The sequence below is a fragment of the Scardinius erythrophthalmus genome (assembly GCF_964197995.2).
Source record: "Scardinius erythrophthalmus genome assembly, chromosome: 2".
NCBI classification, from domain to species: domain Eukaryota; kingdom Metazoa; phylum Chordata; class Actinopteri; order Cypriniformes; family Leuciscidae; genus Scardinius; species Scardinius erythrophthalmus.
In genome coordinates, this window is record NC_138222.1 from 57103426 (window position 1) to 57126270 (window position 22845).

Genomic DNA, 22845 nt, shown 5'->3' on the forward strand with positions numbered 1-22845 from the left:
TGCGACAATATTTCTTCTCTGATGATGCGTTTACTGGCGCGAGGGAGGGGCAACCTGTCACTCAAGAGATCGACCAATCGCAAACCACAATGATTCAACGATCCAATCAATTCCTGAGGGACAAAATCAAGCCCCGTCCTATATTTTTTCTTGTTTAAGACAATAATTGGATATAGTCACAATAGGGAAGAAAAGACTGTCGAAACTTCCATTTCATGCCGACTTTAAAGAATTATCTGTGAAATTACTAATCAATCTGTAAGGAAAGACAACTAAAAATGGGGTTTAGCAGTTTTATTGAAAAAAGCAAAGTGGTACAAAAGTCTGTTCCTTTCAGTCTTGAATCCTGTGGCAGAGTTCATCCAGCAGCTGTACATTCTCTCACTAGTCCAGTCCTCACATGTTTTTAGGTTTGCAAATGACTCCGTCGGGGTAGCGCTTTTTAAAACGTGCCACTACTTCAGGGTCTAAAAGGTGAATACCGTCCAACTGATTACCAAGAGTTACCCTGGAAAACAAACGAGAAAGATAACAAGTGAGTTAATAAGGAAGACAACAGCACATCTGATAACACTCTGTATAAGTGATTTGGAAATCAAGAAAGCTCCTGAATGTCTGACTCACCAGTTGGGCTGCACATTGTGTGGTCTACCAAACAATTCAATCTTTCTTGTGCCCGGAGACAAACGCTCAATCATTCCATAGATTTCATCGGGTTTATGACTTGTGGAGCGGACCTTTTGAGTAGACGGATGAAACAGATGATTTAGTGTACTGATCATCACAGACTTTTAAAGTGCCCCTAATATGCTTTTTCAAATATTCCGTTTCATGCTAGTAATATTGCTTTATAACAAATAGTTATTGTCTCCTAAATGAAAGAATCGATTCTGATTTGCTGAAATGAGTCGTCAGTAATTCCAGTCTCACTTCCTGTTACAAACCTACGTAACAATGTAACTCATTTGCATAATGCCAGTCTATGGTGTTCATTGGCTGCCTGTGAACAGCGTCTACTCTGACCCTCAAACACGTTAGTTGTAGCTGAGACTGGAAGAGTTTGGTTCGTGTTGTTCATGTCGAGAAGACGCTGTTTTCAGCGCTGAGAATCCACTTTAACGCTCTTCAAAAGAACGAGAACTCGCACTGGAATCGATACGGAAAAACCGACGCCATCGTTATTGTTCGGATATTCAGATATGATAATGGGTGTTTGGTTTCTGACATGCGCTGTAAGCGGTCGACCAATCACAACAGACTGGACCGTCTGACCAATCAGAGCAGAGTAGACTTTTGGAAAGGAGGGATTTAGAGAGACTGAATCTTTGAGAAATGAGGTAATGTACAGTGTATATTAGTAGAAAATTAAAGTGTTTTTTGACCTTGGATGCATGTAAACCTGTTGTAGGAGACTAAAACAAAATTAGGAACCTTTAAAATAGCATAATGGGGCACTTTAAATTCCTCACTGCTTTATCAGTAATATTGGTTTATTACTGACCTCTGCCACTATAACATCACAATCAAGACCTCTGTTAAAACCTTGTGGGTTTCCTTTTACTCCCACCTGAACAAACAAACAGAAAGAGATCAATGATCAAAGAGAATAAATTGATCAAAAGCATCAAAGACTAACATTGCAACAAACACACACAACTGTTTTCAGCATAGATAATAATCAGAAATGTTTCTTGAGCAGCAAATCATCATATTAGAATGATTTCTGAAGGATCATGTGACACTGAAGACTGGAGTATTGATGCTGAAAATTAAGCTTTGATCACAGGAATACATTACATTTTAAAATATCTTTTTTTTTCTTTATTAGTTTTTACTGTGTTTTTGATCAAATAAATGCAGTCTTGGTGAGCATAACGGAGTCCTTTCAAAAACATTTTACCGACCTCAAAAAAAATCTTCCTGACCAGTGTATATTCTCACACGTACCAAGCAATGCTCTTTGCCGTGATTCAGCCAATGTCCAGTCCTTCCGGTACGAATGATCCTCTGAAGCTGGTTAGTCTTCACCCAGATAATCTCATCCACACGCTCATAGCTGATTGAGTGACAGAAACAGATTAAAAGATTTCGTTTACTGATTTAGCTCCATTTAAAGAGATCACCATCACTTGACATTTTTCCACATGCAGAATCACGTACCCCCATAGACTCAGACACTCTCTGCCCAGCTCCATAGCTCTGTGAAGACAGAACATAAACTATTGTTGACCTGCATTTGGATCGTTTCCAAGCATTACATCACCTCCTTTCAAACCGTTCAGATCATTTATTCATACATAACATACATTAAGCTCTTTTAAGAAATTGCTTATCATGTCTTAGTGTTAGATGCGAATCAGGGTATAGTCTTGTTTTATATTGTTTTGTTTTAAATTGTTTGTTGTATATTGTATTATTTGTGTTTTTCTTGTCTTTTACTCTGTTAGCATGTTGGGTGTGAGAAAAGCAGATTAAAAAATAAAATGTATTATTATTATTAACTCCTCTTATGGCATGCATTCGATAATGAAAAATGTATTTAGACACGGTTTAATCAAGTGTGCAGAGTTGTTGAAAGCTGTTGTAACTCTGGTATATCAAATTCATCTATGCTATGATCACTACTTTTTGTATTCAGGTTTACCTTTATTTAATGACGCGACATGGTTTGATTACACCGAGATAAAAGTGTCTCAAGAAGCTTTGTGTGCCCCGATCCCCCAGAGCCCGTACCTTCCTGTCACCCAGAGGAAGAGGAAACCGTCATCCTGCAGAATAGGAATGTTGAGTTTCCTCATCTCGTCGTCTGTGAGCGTTCCGTAGGGAAGCTCCATGTGAATGTCCCACGGCGGGTCGGCCATCACCACTGCAAACTTCCCCAGGATGGACACATCCAGATAACGGATGTCACAGCAAATCCACTGAGATAAGGTCAAAGGGCATGTATCGGTTATACACTACCGCTCAAAAGTTTGAGGCCGGTACGATTTTTTTAATGCTTTTGAAAGTCTGATCAAAACTACAGTAATATTGTGAAAAATTATTACAATGGAAAAAGAACTGTTTTCTATTTTAATATATTTTGAAATCTTATTTAATCCTGTGATGCAACGCATTATCATTACTCCAGTCTTCAGTGTCACATGATCCTTCAGAAATCATTCTCATATGCTGATTTGTTGCTTACGAGACTATTATCAATGTTGAAAACAGTTGTGCTGATTAATATTTTTGTGTAAATGTTTTAATTTTTTCAGGATTCATTGTTAAATAGACCCCAAACCTTTGAACGTTAGTCTACACTACTTTTCAAAGATTTGAGGTCGGTAAGATTACATATATATATTTTTTTTTTAAAGGAGAACTCCGGTCAATTTTAACATTGAGCTCATTTTTTTTGTAAATTTGGAGTGCTGTCAATACAGAAAACAATGACAAAAATCGGTGTTGCCTACACTGTGTTATCCTCTTTTTAAAATTTGCACCCTGTTCACTTCAATGGGGCAAGTTTTAAACCTGCTTTTAGCCTCTTAACATCCTTGATGTGTCATTACAAGTACACAGCCAATGTGAGTGATCAGGGTGAATCTTACTGCAGTAGATGTGAAAGATATTAATAAAATTGATGTTTATTCAGCCAGCGCACATACCTGTATTTACATCCTGTTTTCGGTCGAAGTCCACAGTAATCGATTGTCGAGTTCACGTGCATAGGTTTATCACGCGCGTGAACTCGACAATCGATTGAGCTTAATATTAAAATTGACCGGAGTTCTCCTTTAATTCAGCAAGGATGCATTACATTTATCAAAAGTGAGAGTAAAAATTTCTATTTCAAATAAATGCTGATCTTTTGTACTTTCTATTAATCAAAGAATCCTGATTTTTTTTGTCACAATTTCCACAAAAATATTAATCAGCACAACTGTTTTCAACATTGATAATAATGAAAATTCTGTTTTGATCATATAAAATAAATTATATTTTTAAAAATACATATAGTTATTTTAAACTGTCCTTACTGTATTAAACTCAAATAAATGCAGCCTGAGCATAAGAGACTTCTTTCGAAAACATTAAATGATTACATAATCTTCCCAACCACAAACTTTTGAATTGTAGTGCGTCTTAAAATAAAAATGCAGTTTTAACCATTGAAATCAAAATTATTATTTTTTTTGAATTTGCGGATAAATACAATACAAATACAGAGAACAGCAAATGTGCAATAGAAGAGGCTCTGAAAGCAATTACAGATTAGAAACACATCAAGAGACCAAGCCTAATTCTATATTACTATATTATAATGGTTTTGGGGATTTTCAGTTTCAAATCAATTTTATTATAGCTTGACAGAAGCTGTGGAACAGGGCAATTTGTCCGATACTTTACCTGTGAAGGAAACAGCTTGCCAACGTTGCTGTCTTCCTCGGTGGAGTGCAGTCCGAGCTCAGCGGCCCCAGCCTGCAGGACCAGGGCATCACCCTCGGCTTCAGGAGGACTGTCAATCTCATAGTGCACATATTTACAAGTGTCCATGTGGAAACAAGTATTCAGGAAGGAGCAGTCGCCCAGGCTCTCGTCTGTGTGTTTGTTGATGATTCGCCTAGGAAAGTCACATTTTAATGAGCAGGGCTTTTACAGGTTTTATAAAGGTACATTCAAAGGGTTCACCCTAAAATGAAAAGTCGTAATTTACTCACCCTGGTGTTGTTCTAATGCAGTATGTCTTTCTTACTTTTTCAGACCACAAAAGGAGACATTTTTAAACATTTTCTGCTCGCACTTACGCAACCAAATACAGAAACACTTAGCAAATAATCAACAAGAATGTCCCAGCCAGGTTAGTCACTTGTTGTGAGTATTTGCAGCGTTTCTGTATTTGGTTGCATTGAGAGTATCTTTGCAGCACGTGTTGTCAAACTGATGAACATGTTTTCTTAATTTGCTGGTGTTTTTTCTATTCACATGTGTTTTCTTCAGTTACAGCATGTTGAGCTCTCTCGGCCACCGTAGGATTTTCATTAAACAGTATATTCAATTTTGGTTTGTTTTTCACCGAACCCTACCGTAAACCCCCAGAACACTTGGAATATATGGCATTTGTCACATTAGACCATTCTGTGATACTTTTGCGTCTCTTCTTAAAAGCTTGACGCTGGTTGCTATTCACTGCCATTATATAGACGAGAGGGCCTTTTTTTTTTATTCTCCTTTTGTGGTCCGAAAAAGAAAAAACGTAATACGGCATTAGAACAAAACCAGGCTGAGTTAACGATGGCCTAATTTTCATTTTAGGTTGAACTAACCCTTTAAGACTATATAAAGACCTTTTTAAGACCATGTAAAGACATTTTAATTGAATAAACTGAAGGGAACACAATATCAATATGTTCTCTAAATGTAAATGTCTTGGGAGAAACACATTGAGCTGTATTAGCAACACTTCAGACTTGGCAAAAAACAACTTACAACAGATATCCGCTGATACTATTACTGGAGATACAAAGTTACATAAAATATGAAGTCTTGTTTTCTGTAAAATTGATCAAAATGAAGTGAGTTCATGATTAAAAAACAAAAACAAATATCTGCTAATGTGCTCAGAAAAATCAACATAATTCAAAGGGAAGTTTTCATAACTCACTGGCAGATATTTGCTCTTGTTTTAAGAATAAACTCACTACATTTTGTTCAATTTTTCAAGACTTCATTTTACATTTGCATCTTGATTCAAAGATGTTTAGATATTTGTTTTGGAAAACAGGACAACAAATACTGAGGAAGATTTATAAAATTTATAAGAAATACTAAGGATACAAAGATTTTTGTTTTTCGCAATGCATGCAACATTTAATACCACATCTTTATGAATTTAAGACTTTCTGCACTGATTTAAGACCTTTTTTAGGCCTTCATTTGTGTAAGGGTGAATTACGACTTTTCAAGACCCGCATAAACCCTGTCAACAAATAAAAAGGCTAGAAAAAAAAATAGTGTTCAGATCCTATTAATGTTTAATAATAATAAAAAAAAGATTATTATGATTACTATTATCTCAAAATGTATTAAAACTATTATTTTACTTTCATTTATATAAAATGTATATGGTGTTTAGTTATTTACATTTATGCATTTAGCAGACGCTGTTATCCAAAGTGACTTACACAAAAGTGATTTGTCAAAGAGCCTACAATAATAGTAATATACAATGCCAGGTTTATTAGACAACTAGATTAAAGAAAGCAAGCTAGAGAAGAGGAGAAATGCAGAGAAGAAATGGAATTTGTGTGAGTGTGTGCATTGTTGTTTATTATGGTTTAATACGGTGTGAGTGTGAACTGACCTGAAGTGCAGCTTGGTGCAGGGCTGTGGTGTGTCCCCCGACTGCACACACTCTTCTTTAGTCCCGTAATCACAGAACTCCTGCACTTGAGCTCTGCCTCGCGAGCGAAACTTCTCCACGATCGACTGTTCCTTCGCTGAACTGGTGTTCAAAAGCTCTAGGATCTCTTGGCTCACCTGACGCACAAGCATGCATACATAAGACTCCACATACATACAAATAGTCAAAGCTTGAGTGATTTGCTACTTAGGTATTATGCCTTTTTGCTTTGCTGTTCCTTAGTGGACTGCTGGCTCAGTAGACTCTCGATCTCCATGTCCAGGTGAGAAGCTTGCACTTTATTGCTCCGCCCTTTTTTCTCAGGTCCGCCCCCCCCGAGCCCAGAGGATCCGGTTAGCTGGGAGTTTGAGGCAGGAGCCAGTGAGATAGAGGATTTCTTGGGAGGGGAAGATGGAGCTTGAAGCAAAGGGGAGGAGCCTGGGGCTCTTTTTTGATGAATGATGTCATCTCCTTTTCTTTTAACGGCGGTTCTTTGCGGCTGGGCTGCGCTGCCAATCATAGCCCAGAGTTTGGTGTGGTCGACAGAAGTGACGAGGGTGGACGAGGAAGAGGACGTGGAGGCAGCGATGGATGGCTGACGAACTTCGATTAGCTCTTGAGCAGAAAATTTGAGGAGGAGACTTTGGATGCAGGCATGGGAAACTGCAGACTCAGACTGAGTAAATAAGGAAGAGTGAGAGGGAAGAATTAAACAAAAACACAGGCCCTGTTTACACCTGGTAGCATGATGAGTTTTGGTCGATCGGATCACAAGTGGACGACGCTAAATACAGGAGTAAATGGAGTCTAAAACGTTTTGAGTTTGTCCACTTTCAACCACTTCCAGAGGCAGATGAAAACACATTCGCCCGGATTGCTTTCATAGTGTAAACGCTCATGTGGTCGAATGTGTTCAAACAGCCACAAAAGACCGTCTACTCTCCGTCTACTGACCTCATGTGTAACATTATGGGAAGCGCCGGCCAGGCGGGATTTAAACTCTGTCGGCTGGAGACCCAAGATTGGTTTGGAGATGAAAAACGTACCAAGCACAATGTTCTCTCACCATTCCTGATTTCTAACACACACTCACAGCGTTCGGCTGATCTTGTGGCTGTCAGAGCAGAAACTGAAGCTGATGCTCTCCGTGTGTTTTTCCGTCGTCTCCGGTCGTGATCATATGTAAATTGCGTGAGCTTATTTCGTCCATTAGATTGAAAGATCTGAAAAAGCCCACACATTTACCCGCCCATGGACCCTCCCCTCGAGGAAATCAGGACAGAAGTGGTTGAAAGTGAACAAAAGAGATGGACTAAAACACCAGGTGTAAACATGTATGTGTCTTCGTCGTCTACTTGTGATCCGATCAAAACGCATCTAAAAAGGGCCATAGAAACACAATTACACAGATATGAGTGTGTTTTCACAATAAAATGTGTGACTCAAATTTATGTTTCTCATAATCCATATACTTCACAGTTCTGACAACTTTACTATTTTTCTAAAATGTGAATAAATAGTAACAGCAGATGTGTGACTGGTAGAGTACAAAAGCACGTTCACAGCTCTTACAGTGTTTAGTTGGTTGGTGATTGCTAGGGAATCAGTAGGCAGAGAAAGACTCAGTTCGGACAGGTATCCCAGCAGTCTCTTCTCTAGCTCAGGATCGGGAGGCTGTTCATCTTCCACCTGTGGAGGACTCTGGAGAGCCGGCCCGGGACTGTCGCTCCTCGCAGATCCACCCTCAACACCTCCAACCTCTGCTAAAATAAAAAACAGAACTAAATGTATATACAGTAGCTGTAGGTGGCACCATATACTCACTAATTCACTTACTGCAGAAATAATGGTTGAAACCTGGTTCATTCTTTCTTTTACACACATTCAAATTCTCAATTAGTTTTTTTTAACATCACTTATTCTGTTCTGACAGAATCCTGTGTGTTCAGCACTTAAAGGCAAGCAAATAAAGCTAACTGTATCAGCATCAACGTGGTAACTCTCATCACATTTCTTCTGAGTAGTTATATTTTATTAACAAGTAAATCAAATACTACTTAAGACACAGTTAATCGTTTTGCAGATCTCATAGCATGTAAAGTTAGTCAACACACCAGTGCCCAGCTGAGTTGGGTCTTTTCTTCTCCTCTGCAGTCTCTCTCGCAGGGAATCCAGCTGCTTTTTGTGCGCCTGGATGTGACTCCATGTGTCCGACATGGTTTAAATGAAACTAGATAGACAGTGAATTAAAAAGACCTTACAAATGAAACAGATTTCATTGAGTTTAGTTTACGTCTAGTAATCCAACGCTGAGTGACTGCACTAGCCATACACACTACGCGGATGAACTGGATGAATTTCAAAATAAAAGACACTCACAACGCAATATTCCCCATTTAGTAATGGTTAGTTTCATACTGGTACGGAGACAAATATAACCTTTTTTATACATGTTTATTTTATTTTTTTATAGCAATTTATAACTATACAGTATTTATTATTTTCAAAAACAGGATAATATTATGTAGACAAACAGAACGGCTTTAAGTATCAGTTCCTGTGTGAGAAGCGAGAGGACTTCCGGTACATGAGGAGAGAAGACAGACCCGCCGAAACGAAGATCAGTTTATTTACCAGCTATTTAGCGTAGAGCTGAAAAAACAACAACAAGCTATTCTAATTCAAGGTACGATTCACAATAAAAAACAAACAAAACGACAATATAATTGTATGTAGCATATCGATTAATCCGTAATGCTAAAAAAAACATACACTCAAAACATACAGAGCGAACAGTGTATATAGATTCACAAACGAAAGACTCGTGTGAGTCGGCTCGTGTTCAGTGAGTCAGTAACATACAGCGCGACTATAGCCGAGTCCGATTCCGGAATGAATTATTCATACGTGCCGGTTCTTTTTAATAAATAAATAACCGTACAACGCGAATTAAGGGCTGCGTCCGAAATCGCATACTTGAGTAGGTACTTGTTTTGAATAATTTAGTAATTACTTAAAAAAGTGTGCTATCATGTAGTATGAATGTAATCTGGATGTAACGTTACTACATTTGCCATGTTGTCATTATTATGTGACCTACCAGCATCAGTTCCCTCCCTTGCTTCACTGTCATTCGCAAATCTTCTTCTGTGGCCTCATGGGATAGTAAAGTCTCCATCCTATGCACACTTCAGAATCTCACCAGAAGTAGTTGGTCATCTGGGTACTTTTCGTCTAATCTTTTATGAGTAGGCCTACTGTGAATTCGGACATACTTTTGTCGCATACTGTGTTTCCCTACTATATAGTAGGGAAGTATGCGATTTCGGATGCAGCCGTGTAGTACATCATGGATTTGCGTTTTAGTTCGTTTAGTTCAAATAAAAAACACATGAATTATTCAGAGCTTTATTTATATCAGAGTGGGTCGAGTAGGACCGGTTAAATTTGGTGCCGTGACCCGGATGGGAGTGAGGTTTAGGAGGGTGAGTGTACCGGACATAGGCCAGTATGAGCTGTGCGTGTAAACCTCACTCCCCTGATCTCAAGAGGTGCGCTAGCGACTTACACTAGCGGCTGTGGTCTTTAGCTACCTTGTTAGCGCGCTCACCTCCCACGCTGGTTCGAGTCCCCTCAAATTGGACCGATTACACAATGCCAGGATGCACACAAATGTCTTCTGTGTCACTCTGTGAAGAAATCGCCATTAAACATTGATTGACACGTCTGATTCTCTTTGTACATCGCTTTTCCAGTGATTTGTCATGGCCGAGCCACGCAGCCCAGTGTCCGCCTCTGTACCCCACATTCCGATGGTGCTGCCCGCCCCTGAGGGCTCGTCTCTTGAGATGGACCCGATGGAGTACACCCTCCGCAAGCGTCTGCCTCGCAAACTGCCCAAACGACGGAACGACGTCTACGTCAATATGAAAACAGACTTCAAGGCCCAGCTGGCGAGATGTCAGAAACTTCTGGACGCTCATAGGGAAATCTGCATCCACGGTCTGGGACTGGCTATCAACCGGGCCATTAACATCGCCCTACAGCTTCAGACGTCCAGCCAGGGTGCGCTGCAACTGGCCGCCAACACATCCACCGTAGAGCTCATCGACGACCTGGAGCCCGAGGATCCAGATGAAGCTGGAGAGCCACTTACACGCACCCGTAATAACTCGGCCATCCACATCAAGGTGTTTTACCCCAACCCGTAGAGCCAGTATCAGTATCAGTTATCAACACAATAAATGGGAAATTCAAAGACTTCATAAACATTAATTGTAAAGTTTGTGGTGTGCTTTAAAGGCGTTGTCTGTTTTATTTGGTACGTGTTTTGGTCTGGTTCAGACTGAAGCTAAAACTATTAAGCCTTGCATTTGAGTTTGCATATGAACTTTATTGCTTTGGTGTACCAAGAAGTAAAAAGGAAATGTGCCATTTCATATGTTTCACCTTCAGGAAAAGTTTATGTATTTATTTTTGTGTGTGTGAATACTAATGACCATGCAGCAGTTGTGCTGGCAAGTAAAAAGACATTGCTTCCTGCCTTTCCCCCCCTCTTCCTGTATATACATTATACCTACATGTATTAAAGATAAAGTCATGTGCTCCTTCTTGCAAAAAAATAATATCTATGAAAAAGTTCAGTCAGGATTCTGGTCCCATTATAGCAAAGAAACTGCACTCGTTAAAATGACAAATTACTTGCTTCTAGCTTCTGACCAAGGCTGCATCTCACTTGATCTTAGTGCTGTGTTTGACATTATACATTAAGACGTACTCTTAGATCGATTACTGTTATCATTTTGTTTATTTCAATGGAGAATTATTATCCAAATTAACATCAGTAAATAATGGAGTGCCACAAGGGTCTGTTTTAGGCCCTCTGCTATTTTCAATATACACTCTTGGTAATATTATTAGAAAACATGGAATTATTTTCCACTATGCCGATGATCACGACCAGATGAAATCTCTAAAATTATGTGTTAAAGATATAAAATACTGGATGACCAGCAATTTTCTTCTATTAAATTTGGCTAAATTAGACTGAAGTATTACTTATTGGACCAAAAACCTGTACAGAGAATCTTATAATACAATATGCATCTAGAAGGATGTACTGTTACTTCATCCTCTACAGTTAAAGAACTGGGTATTATATTAGACAGCAACTTGTCTTTCGATAATCATATTTCAAATGCTACAAAATCAGCCGCCTTCCACCTCAGAAACATTGCTAAGCTTTGGCACGTTATCTGATGCAGAAAAGCTAGCTCCTGACAAATTTTCAATATATTGTAATCATTACGATCACAACTTGTAATAATTGCTTTAATGAGCTCATTGTTTCTGCCTAAATGAGTACACAATGTTAGTTAACTGCATGATCTGTATTATCTTATTAACTACATTTTTGACATATGGACATTACATTGACAGTCACCTCTGATAACAAATGACTCTAAATTGTAATGTAGAAACATGCATTTTCCAGTGAAGCTGCTCTGAAATGATATGTATTGTGAAAAGTGTTATACAAATAAATCTGAATTGAATTGAATACAAGGATACCTGACAGCTGTTGGATAACCTGTAATAGATTCGATCTTCTTTCAAAAAAAAGTATTACTGGATGAAAGTGTTTGTCCAGCCATTCTTGACCAGACTGTAAAAGAGCAGAAATGTTGGTGGTAAGGCGGAAAGAATGACACAAACTGTGTTCAAAAATATTTAGTGGTGTGACTAAATTCCTTCAGAGGGAAACAACATGACAAAAATGCAATACTTCTACTCCAGTTATGGCTTAGGCATAATGTATGCCTATATTCACTCTATCATAGCTATAAAAAAGTACTTGCATTCACATCAAATTCACCTTGGAAATGAATGTATTTACAGAATGGTGAGCAGTGTATTCTCAGCAGAGATGCTTCATAAGACGAAAAGAAAAACTTCCTCTCTCCTTGTTTTTAGCTAAGAATAATACTTTGTATTTGAATACCAAATAACATTGTGATGAAAGAACCACACAACAGCAAAAATAACAGGAAAAAACATCTACAAACATACTTTGTTGCACTCAGACAGTGACTGACTGACAGATGTAAAAAAAACAGGCTATTTACGAAAAACACAAACAAGTTAAACAGAAAAAGAGAAACAAAATGTCAACCTTACGATCATTTCCCAAAGGAAAGTATGCAGCGTTGAGCGTGAAGTGGAAGTAATCTAGGATGTTCGTCATACACTAATCAATATTTTTCCTGGCACCAGCGTTATCTGTACAAGGCCGCGCTCATCGGCGTAATTCAGACATGAGCAAACGCAGAGCCTCATCAGCTCTCTCACGAAAGCTTTCAATTCCCCCGACGCAAGCAGCAATCTAGTCCTTCTTCCTGTTCACCCCAACTGACCCGTAAGAATTCAGCATTACAACCTTCCTCCTCTGACATTTAAAACATTCCCTGCAGCATTCTCAAAAAGTCACACACACATACGCACGGAAATGAATATAAAACCTACAGTGCATAATTAATATTGATAAATAGTCTTCTCTATCAACAGTTCATCGTTTGGAGGTGCTTGAGGCCATGGTGGATGGAGGAAGAGAGGTTTTCTCTTGAATAGCTTCAGAGAAGAACCTGCAAAAGCCAGTGATTCCAGGTCTAGGAAATAGATATATAATCTATATAAATAATGACAATTTCATAAGCAATACAAAACACGTTTAAAGAGTCCCAGATAACCCTTCCCAGTCGAGCTGGGAAAGTTGCATCAGTCATATGGGGAAAGAGGAGTGATTTCTTGCAGTTTTATGATGTCTTCTGGTTGATTTTTGCCAGGTAACGCAGGTGGGTTTGCAAATGCTCGACACACAGTGAGTAGACAGCCATTGGGGGCGCTTAGCATTCTGGGGGATGTATTCTTTTCCCTTTGTGAGTAAATCTTTCAAAGTGCTACAACTCCTAGTCATTCAAACTTCGGCGACATATCCTTTGTAATAGTCCATATCCTGTCTCCTGATATGAGGAGCTTCAATTAGTTTGACTCTTGCCCTGAATTGTGTATCAGCTGACACCTTGATGGCAGACAGAGGCCAGCAGAAGATGCACTTTTCCCCGCAGGAAGTCGATGTGGATCTGAAACAGCTCTGAGATTGAGGATACCTTCTGCGTCTCCTTGTCTTCTCCACCACTGGTTGGAGGTACATATTCCTGAGAGACAGAGAGAAATGAAAGCGTAAATAAACGTATACAGTGTAACTCAAATCAGGGTTATTATCAGTTGCTAAAACTATTAAAGCATTTCTGTTCATTGAAATAAAGCTGAAATAAAAAAAAATATATAAATAATAGTTGGAAAATTTTTAAATGTTGCCTTTAAGGGAGTCCTATTATGCTTTTTACAATTTTCAACTTTCTTTAGTGTGTCATGTTGCTGTTTGAGCATAAAAAAGGCCAAAAGCACAAAGTCCCTCCATCAGGAGTTATTCTCTATATCAGTGTCACTGTTTCTGAACTCCCTAAAAAGCCATCATTGTAGTCTTGAGTTTTCTTACAGGAATATGTCACAATATTCCTCATTTAGATCATTTCCACCCCAAGGCATACGCAGAATAAAGGGATGAGGCCGGGTCGAGTTAGTTATTATTGTGTTGAAACTAGCATTGGCATTTCCTAAAAAGCACACAGCACTTTTCAGAAAGAGGAGCTTCATAGAAACCATAACTAAACAGAGCGTTACTGACAGACTGGAAAGAGAGGAGCTGCAACAATGGAGAATATAGGAAAAACAAGGTGTTTTTAAACATTCAAGCAACGAAAACCTCTTCTAATAGAGCCCAGAAACAAAATCAAGACGTTGTAAAAGGGTATAATAGGTCCTCTTTAAGTTGAAGCACTAAAATTATTAACTGGAAATAAATAAAAACTAAAACTAAAATAAAATAAAATAAAAATAAACCAAAATAGGTTAAAAAGCATATAACGAAATTACTAAAAAATTAAGCAAAACATTTGCATGAAAAGTGAAATTAAATAATAAAATTAAATTAAATTAAGTCAAATATTCTGTGACAGTTTTACATTTTAGACACACAAATTCAAGATTTTAAATTTTAAGCAATCTTTCTGTATTCACTGTAAGAAAAGAAAAAAATCAGTAGAAAATTGTAAGAGGTACTGGTAATTTCCTGCCAGAATATTTTTCATTAAGTTTATGTACATTCCTTTGACCATAAAACACAACACAATACAATGAGTAATTAAAAAATTTGCACACACACACTTTTTAGAGTATAGTCCCATAGTTGCTGCTTGTTTTTATGTAACACTATGACACAATCAAAGTGACGAACATGCTCTCTTCCTGAAGCTGACATAAGTTTGTAGTACACTGCACTTGATTAGCATAACATCCATTTTCCTGTTCCCGTAGCTTGAGTAGTAGAGCATGACATGACGCAAGCAATCAAAGCCAAGGTCATGGGGTTTGATTCCCAGGGAACAGACAAGCTGATGAAATGTAGATGTAATGTATGCATATTGAATCAAACATATAGCTTGAATGGACTGTACAATATGTTTCTTTGGAAAATACATCTGCCAAATGCAAATTCAGTTCTAAGTGTTTTATCATAGCCGTTACATTAATGAAGAATGTAATTTCCAAAACTTACACTACCGTTAAAATGTTTGGGGTCAGTAAGATTTGTTTTTATTTTTTGGCGCTTTTGCCTTTATTAGGATAGGACAGTAGCAAAGGTGGGAGAGAGAGAGGGGGGACGGGATCGGGAAAGGTCCACGAGCCGGGACTCGAACTCACACAATGGCGCTACATGTGGGTGCACTTGCCCACGAGGCTATCAGCACCGACTGTTTTGTTGTTTTGAAAGATATTAATACTTTAATTCTGCAAGGACATATTCATTTTATCAAAAGTTGCAAAAGATTTCTATTTCAAACAAGTGTTGTTCTTTTGAACTTTGTTCATCAAAGAACCTAGAAAACTATTTTTTCTAACCACAACAGTTTTCAACATCGATAATTATTTTTGAGCAGCAAATCAGCATATTAGAATCATTTCTGAAGGACCATGTGACACTAAAGACTGGAGTAATAATGCTGAAATTCAGCTTTGATCACAGGAATAACTTACATTTTAAAATATATTAAAATAGAAAACAGTTATTTTAAATTGTAATAACCCTAGTGAAAAACAAATATACTAAAATGTATTTAAAATACATTTATTTTATGCTAAGTATACTACAAATACGTTTACATATTTATGTACTTAATATAAATTCCCTGCCATTGACCTAAATTGGTATACTTAAAGTCTGCTAAATTTCAGATACACTTAATGCACTTTAGTTATCCGGGAATAGGTCCAACTAAAGAAATACTTAAGTATATTTGATTGTGCTAAAGTGAAACTATTGCAAGTACTAAATATCTTGCATTTAAAGATTGATATTATACAGAGATCATACTATCCTTCCTAATAGTGATATTAAAACACATTTTAGGCTTAATATTAATAAATGTGCATTGTGCAATAAAGAAGTGCTCCAAGCAAAGTTTAATTATAATATTTATGTCAGTCATTCTCAAGCAACTGATTGTTCCACCAACATTCCTCTAAAAATCTTCTTTTGTGTTCAGCAGAAGGAAGATATTCATACAGGTTTGAAACAACTTGAGGGTGAGTAAATGATGACAGAATTTTATTTTTTAAGTGAACTATTGCTTTAAAGATACATGCATGAAGAAAGCATGTTTTTCCTTCCACTCAAAAATGGGCATTAACAACATGATATAATAAATGATCTGTGGGGTATTTTGAGCTAAAACTTCACAGACACATACTGGGGAAACCTGAGACTTATATTACACCTTGTAAAAAGAATCGAATAAATGCAGCCTTGGTGAGCAGAAGAGACTCTGTGTAACTCACCGGTATGTTGAGACTTCGCAGCACTTGTCTGATGCTGACAATGTTTCTAATAGTGGCATCTATGTTGGATTGTATCACGTCAGTCTGATTAAATGCCTGTAATGAGCTGATGGCCTCGTTCAGCATGTGAATGCCTGACTGGACCTCCTGAGCTTGCTCCTCTATCTAAAGCGACATACAGAAGAGAGGAATATTAAAATTACATGCAGTGTTAAACGTTATTTATTATGGTACTGATTTTGGAAATGACTATATTATATTACAATCTTCACAACAGTAGCTTCATGTAACTTACATTCATCGCTTCCCAGACATCAAAATCAACTCTGGCCAGAGGAACAGTGAAGTTTGTTGCACTGCTGCAATCATCCTTACAAGCTCTCTGCGATAACAAGAACATTCACACGCTGAGAATTAGCTTGACACTGTGCAAGATTAAAATTGCACAGATGGAACACAAGAAAGTGTCCCATGTGAAATTCTAATGAACAGCTTTAGCCGTCATGTGAATGTCACTCACCATAGCAGCTTCTGCATCCCATGCCTCCTTAATGTAGTGGTCAAGGACGCGCCGGTCGCAGATGGGGCGTAATGGGGAGGACAGGCCTGGACGGGTCCACTCCAGCACCATCAGCAGAAAGGCAAAGAGTCCTGACACACACAGAACAGATGAAGATCAGTTATAAACCAATTCAATCTTTAGATGAAAAAAAAAACAAACAAAAAAAAACGCCAGCACTTTTACACTTATACTCTCTAGCAAGAGACTATAGCATTCAAGTCAGGACAAACAGATTCTTTCCCAAAAACTTAATTAGCCAACTAGGTTACCAACACAGTTGAGCAATTTGGCGTTTCACGAAACCATAGTTCCAAAAAACATTTGCAAACGTACGTAGTTGGAACAACAGCTTGATCTTGATCTGTGGTTAGAAGCACAGTTTCTTGTTAAAATGACATGTGAGAACTTGGGCACAATAAGAAAGCTAACATTCAGTACATCCATAACTTTCATCCCATTTAAATATGTATGTAGATTTTAATCTATATATTTTAGCATGTTTTTTTAAGGAGTGCACATGTGACGTTGAGGGAAACATGCATTCATACTTGGATACCAAGTTTTAGTTCTAATTACTAAAGTTCTTTCATTAAATAGTGCTTGGTTATCATAATATCATAATATAATGCTTGATTGACTGATGTTAAGAGTGTATGTCGAAATGAGCAAAATTCGGTTTCACGGTATGACTAATTTTATTTCACGGTAACGATATATTTCACGATATATTTATTTATATATGTAGTTATTCTTGAAAAACGACAAAAAATGGGCTTTGTATAATAAATAAACCCAAATACTTTAGAAATGAAAAGTACTTCACCTTGTTTGATTTTTCTTTTTCTTTTATTCGGTAAATTATTTCTTTGGTAAACTATTTTGATAGTAAACAAAACACACTGATCAACTTTTAGATGAACTGCCCCCAACTGATTGATATTAAATACAACTCATAGGTGCAATTAAACTTTAAATAAACTGTTGCTGAATAATTTTTCAATCTCATGTTATTGCTTTACTTCATCCATCAGTTTATAATATCTGAATATTTTATATTGAACTATTCTATTCATAATAAATTAGTTACTTCCTTTTAATTTTGTAGGATATTAGTAATACTAGTTTGTGTTCCCTGGTACATTTTTGCCATGTCTTCTCTAAACTGTAGCTGTATATAGTACAGTATATATATATATATATATAGTACATCAGTCTAGCAAGTAAACTAAAAAAATATAATAGCCAATGGCGATTCTATTGCCAAGGTGTGTGTAGAGGGTTGTATAGATGCCAGCAGTGACTTCAAGACTCTTAAGGCAAATTCACACAGCATCGACAGACACAGATCAACGGCACCGTCACTTCTCAGACATGACAAAACCCAACAAATGGCGATTCAACGTTCAATCAGTGAAAACAAGTGCCGACCAACAGCAACAGCCGCAGACAGGGGAAAAACACTGATCCTACAAAGTGTCAGTTGCTGTTGGTCGTCGTCTGTGAAGTGGCCTTTAAAGGCAAATTCACACCGCACCGACAGACGAGGACAATCCCGAGATTACACAATACGCCACTTCTCTGAAAGACACCAACAGATGCCATTATTTTCATGATGTGTGTGCAGTAAATAGCCATCTGTAAATCAACAAACCACTGTAACAAACAAGCCAATAAATAAGACCCGTAACCAACATTTTGACCTGTAAAAGAGGTCAAGATTTAAGCAACTGAAGAAAAAGGAAGAAGAAAGAAAAAATCATATGGAAAAAGACAACACCCACACAACGCTCGACTATTCTGTCTATCTGGAATAAAAATAAAGAGACGGATTACACAGAAAGAGTGTTTGTGTGTGTCTGGTCTGCAAACTTTAATCCTCTATCACATGCGTGTCAGAAACCTAACGTCTGAGTCAAAGCAAAAATGAAATGATAAAAAATACATATTTGCAGTGGCAACAAATTGTAATTCTAATCTTTTCCTATCGTTTCCTCTCTTTACTCTGCCGAGCTCAAGCCTTGAGGTTCGGCATTGCTTGTCCACTTTTAGGGCAGATAAGCACTGAGTGAATAAGGATTCATCCTATGCAGCTGGCCATGTGATTGAACAACATTTATTTCTTATTGGAACATTTTTGAATGCACTCTTTCAGCTTTAGCAGGCTATGACGCAACAGGACTCTGATCAAAGCGGATGTACCCTCTGGAGATGCTCTGATCTTGAGCACATGAAACACTCAAAGTTGGGCCAAAATATTGAGTAGAATGTCAATGATCAGAATTTTCTTTCTTTTCTTTGCGAGTTTTTCTGCTGGCCTCAGCTTGACAAATCACTTTACTGCTGATCTTGGCAGAGAATGGCGTCTTGTCACGAAAGCAACAGAGGTTCTGTTGACAGCATGACCTATGGAAAAACCAAGAACTGTTGTAGAAACAGCAGAACGCACGTCCACCAAGTAATCAGCCAATCCCTAACAGCTACATTTCATCTGACCAAGCCTCCAACATTTTACAGTCACGTAATTTAATCAAATGTAGCCACTTCTCCCACAGCTAAACATATGGATATTATCTCTGTAAACAGACATGTCCATCTTTCATTCAGTTGTAGTGACCCAGCAACGACGAGGTGCTGTTGCAGGCCCCCATATACACATTTGTTTTAGTCACACTATAAAAGTTAGGACTCAGTGGGAGTCAGTTTACCGAGGCTGCATTTATTTGATCAAAAAAATATAGTAAAAACGTAATGTTACATTGTATATTACAATTTAAACAACTGTTTTCTATCTTAATATATTTATGTTAGCTTGAGAAAGTAAACTACATTTAAACAGTATCTCCTTCTAGGAATTTCAAGCTACAACCACCAAACTCGGGTCAGGCCTGTTCTGACTTGGGTTGCTATTTATTTTCTAAATGATCAGACTTACGATTTTCATTAATCGGACGATCAAAAATGTTATAAAACTTTCAAACAAGGCTTTGTCAAGCCAACATAAAACTTTATCCCAGCGAACTTTACTGACCCCAAACTTTTGAATGGTAGTGTACACAGTAAACATTATTAGTGGGTTATTATATACAAATTTAAGTGAGTTATAAAATGTAATAAAAAAGTATAAATAATTGTCAAAAAGAGTGAAGTTTAGTTTAAGAGGAGGAATGAAGGAAGTTGATTATGTTTTCAAGGGGCTACTTAAATTACAACAATTAAGCCATGAAAAGACAATACATTATTCACTCGTTTATAGGGCCTTAGATTTAAACAGCCAGAGGCAAGAGGTTGAGTTAAAGAGAATCACTCAATGGAGAATGTGCTAACTCTCCATATCCTTGCACAAACACAAGGCTTATATACCTCACTGAATGACTGAAGGATAGCAGCAGAAAGAGGGGGAGAGACTATATCACATCCCTTACTCTCCAGCAGAGGGAACCGCCAACTACACCGAGTGTCTAAGGGAGTGAAGTTAGGATCATAGCCAATGTTAAAGGTAACAGGGGAAGTGCCAGTACTAAATGCCAACAACTAGAGTCTATTTTTTGCCTTGCAAGAGAGAGCACTGTCAAAGTGGTGAGTTTTACCCTTGGTAAAAACCAAGGACCTTGACCTAAAAATGTAAATTCGATTTTTTTCATCAAATACATTGACTGTGTGAACACTTCATTAAAATAATAATAATATTTAATTAAATTGGACTTCGGCTATGGAAATTCATTGATCCAATTGTGCAGGAAAGCACAATTAAACCTAATCTACAATGGTTCTTACAATTAAATATTGTATATATATTTGTGTACATTGTGATAACTTTCTTTTCCCTTCTTGCAGGGAAAACCACTAGAGAAGCAATTTGTGAACATCCGATCTGTCTACAAGCTTTTTTTCTGCAAAGTCACTCTCATTTTCAGAATGAATTTGCTAGTCAACTTCTGATGATGCGGCACTTTTACACAGAGTGAGTCAGCTCTCGTTGTAATGTAAAGCTCATGCTTGTAAAGATGCCAGGTCATGCATGGGAAATTCCAACACAAATTCATTACAAGAAATACTGATAGCTCAAAACAACCCCCTTTATGAATAATACCTTTCACGCTTACCAATTAAAATGCAATTTGGTTGAAGAATATGAGCATTTGAATTATTATTTTTTTGATTTCGTATTAAAATTCCAGTGATGATTTGCTCCACCATTCAATTCACTTTCACTTACATGCTCACTTTCGTAGTTTCAAATTATTAATAATACCAGTAAAAAAAGAAGAAGAATTGTGGCAGTTTATATTTGTCGTTTGCCCTATGCATTGATAAACAGTAAACGATTAACGTATTGCTTGCTATTCATTGCATTCAGAATGAATTTAACGCGCCAAAACAACAAAAACACAGATTTCCACTTGTTTCTAAGCGCACATGTAAAGTCAAAATTTGTAAAAGCGTAAGGATCTTACCTGAACCGTGAAACATTCGCAAAGCAACTTGGCATTTTTCAAACACATGATTAAAAATGACAAATATCGCGCAAAGACAGCTCGACTGGTGGCGCAAAAGACATGGAGAGACTGGAGCACAGACGCATCCAGCCCTGCGCGCTGCTTCTAGTCCTCTGTGGGACGCACACGCGATCAAATACAATGACACCGTCCCTTCCCAGGAGGCACGTACTCAGATCAGTCAGGCTTCGCATCACCCTATTGGCAAGCTTTCTATGAATGTGAATGCCCCCTCTCTCCACGAAAGCGATTAAGCAGAAAAGGTGGAACGCTCTCACTAATGTCAGAGGTGGAGAATGGACCAGTCACCCACGAGACAGCTACAAAATGTTGAAGCTCAGGTAGAAAAAAAAGAAAAAGAATAAAAGGCTGAGGTCGTTTAATTTACTCACTGGTTATCTGCATCTCAGAATCCAGTCCTCACAGGATCCTCTCCGTTTTGTCCATAGCTCCGTCTATAGCCCGTTAATTGCAACCAAAGCTTTTTAAGGTATTGTCAGCACTCATCGGTTCCGTAATGCTTAGCTATTTATTTATTTTCAATCCATGACTTTGAAAATAAAAAATGAAATATAACAGTCTCGTGATAGTTATCAGATCAACTTCCTGTTTTGGAAGGAATTAGTCTTTCATTGTTACTCACATAATATCTGGTTTCTCAAAGTAGTCTACAAAATAAACAGTGTACTAAAAAGGGCTTCCTCTCAATGCAATTTCTACAATGATCTTTTAACTGCATTTTCCACTTGGCATACTTCCAGGTAAAGTGGTAATACAAAGAAATGAAACAATTATTATGCTTTGTATTAAAGGTTGGTACTTTTGTTCAGGGATCAGGGAGGCAGATCTTCATATTCATTAGAAGTAGGTCCTGTCCACATAGTTCAAAAGATTGGGATCAGGAAGATGTTTTAATGTTTTTGAAAGAAGTCATTCTGCTCACCCAGGCTGTTTATTTGATCCAAAATATTGCGAAATATTATTACAATTTAAAACAACTGTTTTCTATTTCAATGCCTTTAAAATGTAATTTGTTCCTGATCAAAGCTGAATTTTCTGTATTATTATTCCAGTCTTTAGTGTGATCCTTCAGAAATCATTATAATATGCTGATTTGCTGCTCAAGAAACATTTATTATTATCAAGTTTGAAAACAGTTGTGTACCATTTTTTTCAAGATTCTTTGATGAATAAAGTTCAAAAGAACAGCATCTGAAACAGAATGTAACATTATAAATGTCTTTACTGTCACTTTTGATCAAGTTAACACAGGGGGACTAACTACACATATGTTAAAAAGCCAAAAAACCAAGAATTAAATCTAAACGGGTAACATTCAGAAAACAAATAACATTCAGGGAAGGTTGTTTTGTGACTATAAAATTGAACAAAAAGGGGATAAATTAAAGTTTATCCTAATCCTGGATATTAGCATTCACTTACCT

General features: G+C 37.5%; 3 protein-coding genes across 5 annotated transcripts; 1 reads left to right on the forward strand and 2 right to left on the reverse strand.

Moving 5' to 3' along the window:
- Positions 1-279: 279 nt before the first annotated feature.
- mettl3 (methyltransferase like 3) lies at positions 280-12655 on the reverse strand. 2 transcript variants are annotated; one of them, XM_081353196.1, is made up of 13 exons: positions 12563-12655; positions 11957-12050; positions 8500-8615; positions 7958-8148; positions 6606-7061; positions 6347-6522; positions 4393-4606; positions 2734-2921; positions 2161-2199; positions 1948-2056; positions 1502-1567; positions 625-737; positions 280-508 (listed from the first exon to the last, which is right to left on the reverse strand). In XM_081353196.1, the coding sequence occupies exons 3-13, from the start codon at positions 8600-8602 to the stop codon at positions 397-399; spliced, it is 1767 nt and encodes a 588-aa protein (XP_081209322.1). In that variant the 5' UTR covers positions 8603-8615; positions 11957-12050; positions 12563-12655; the 3' UTR covers positions 280-396. The 2 variants fall into 2 exon arrangements, with proteins under 2 accessions (XP_081209322.1, XP_081209323.1); XM_081353197.1 differs by lacking the exons at positions 11957-12050; positions 12563-12655 and having other exon boundaries at positions 7958-8145; positions 8500-8724.
- On the forward strand, positions 8947-11994 carry pop7 (POP7 homolog, ribonuclease P/MRP subunit). The gene is made up of 2 exons (XM_081353429.1): positions 8947-9071; positions 10141-11994. Exon 2 carries the CDS (start codon positions 10150-10152, stop codon positions 10594-10596), a length of 447 nt encoding a protein of 148 aa, XP_081209555.1. The 5' UTR covers positions 8947-9071; positions 10141-10149; the 3' UTR covers positions 10597-11994.
- epoa (erythropoietin a) lies at positions 12102-22198 on the reverse strand. 2 transcript variants are annotated; one of them, XM_081353408.1, is made up of 5 exons: positions 21793-22198; positions 16863-16993; positions 16638-16724; positions 16343-16507; positions 12102-13599 (listed from the first exon to the last, which is right to left on the reverse strand). In XM_081353408.1, exons 1-5 carry the CDS (start codon positions 21803-21805, stop codon positions 13453-13455), a joined length of 543 nt encoding a protein of 180 aa, XP_081209534.1. In that variant the 5' UTR covers positions 21806-22198; the 3' UTR covers positions 12102-13452. The 2 variants fall into 2 exon arrangements, with proteins under 2 accessions (XP_081209534.1, XP_081209533.1); XM_081353407.1 differs by lacking the exon at positions 21793-22198 and adding an exon at positions 21359-21739.
- Positions 22199-22845: the final 647 nt, after the last annotated feature.

Bases quoted from the DNA above. Each gene is read 5' to 3' on its own strand.
- pop7 (XM_081353429.1), top strand. From the start codon at position 10,150: ATGGCCGAGCCACGCAGCCCAGTGTCCGCCTCTGTACCCCACATTCCG.
- mettl3 (XM_081353196.1), bottom strand. From the start codon at position 8,602: ATGTCGGACACATGGAGTCACATCCAGGCGCACAAAAAGCAGCTGGAT. The intron at 4,607-6,346 runs GTCAGTTCACAC...TGACTTTCCTAG, and splicing joins TGCACCAAGCTGCACTTCAG to GCGAATCATCAACAAACACA. The intron at 1,568-1,947 runs GTACGTGTGAGA...TTGTTTGTTCAG, and splicing joins ACGGCAAAGAGCATTGCTTG to GTGGGAGTAAAAGGAAACCC.
- epoa (XM_081353407.1), bottom strand. The intron at 16,508-16,637 runs GTAAGTTACATG...ATGTCGCTTTAG, and splicing joins ATGTCTGGGAAGCGATGAAT to ATAGAGGAGCAAGCTCAGGA. The intron at 13,600-16,342 runs GTGAGTTACACA...TCTGTCTCTCAG, and splicing joins TGCGAAGTCTCAACATACCG to GAATATGTACCTCCAACCAG.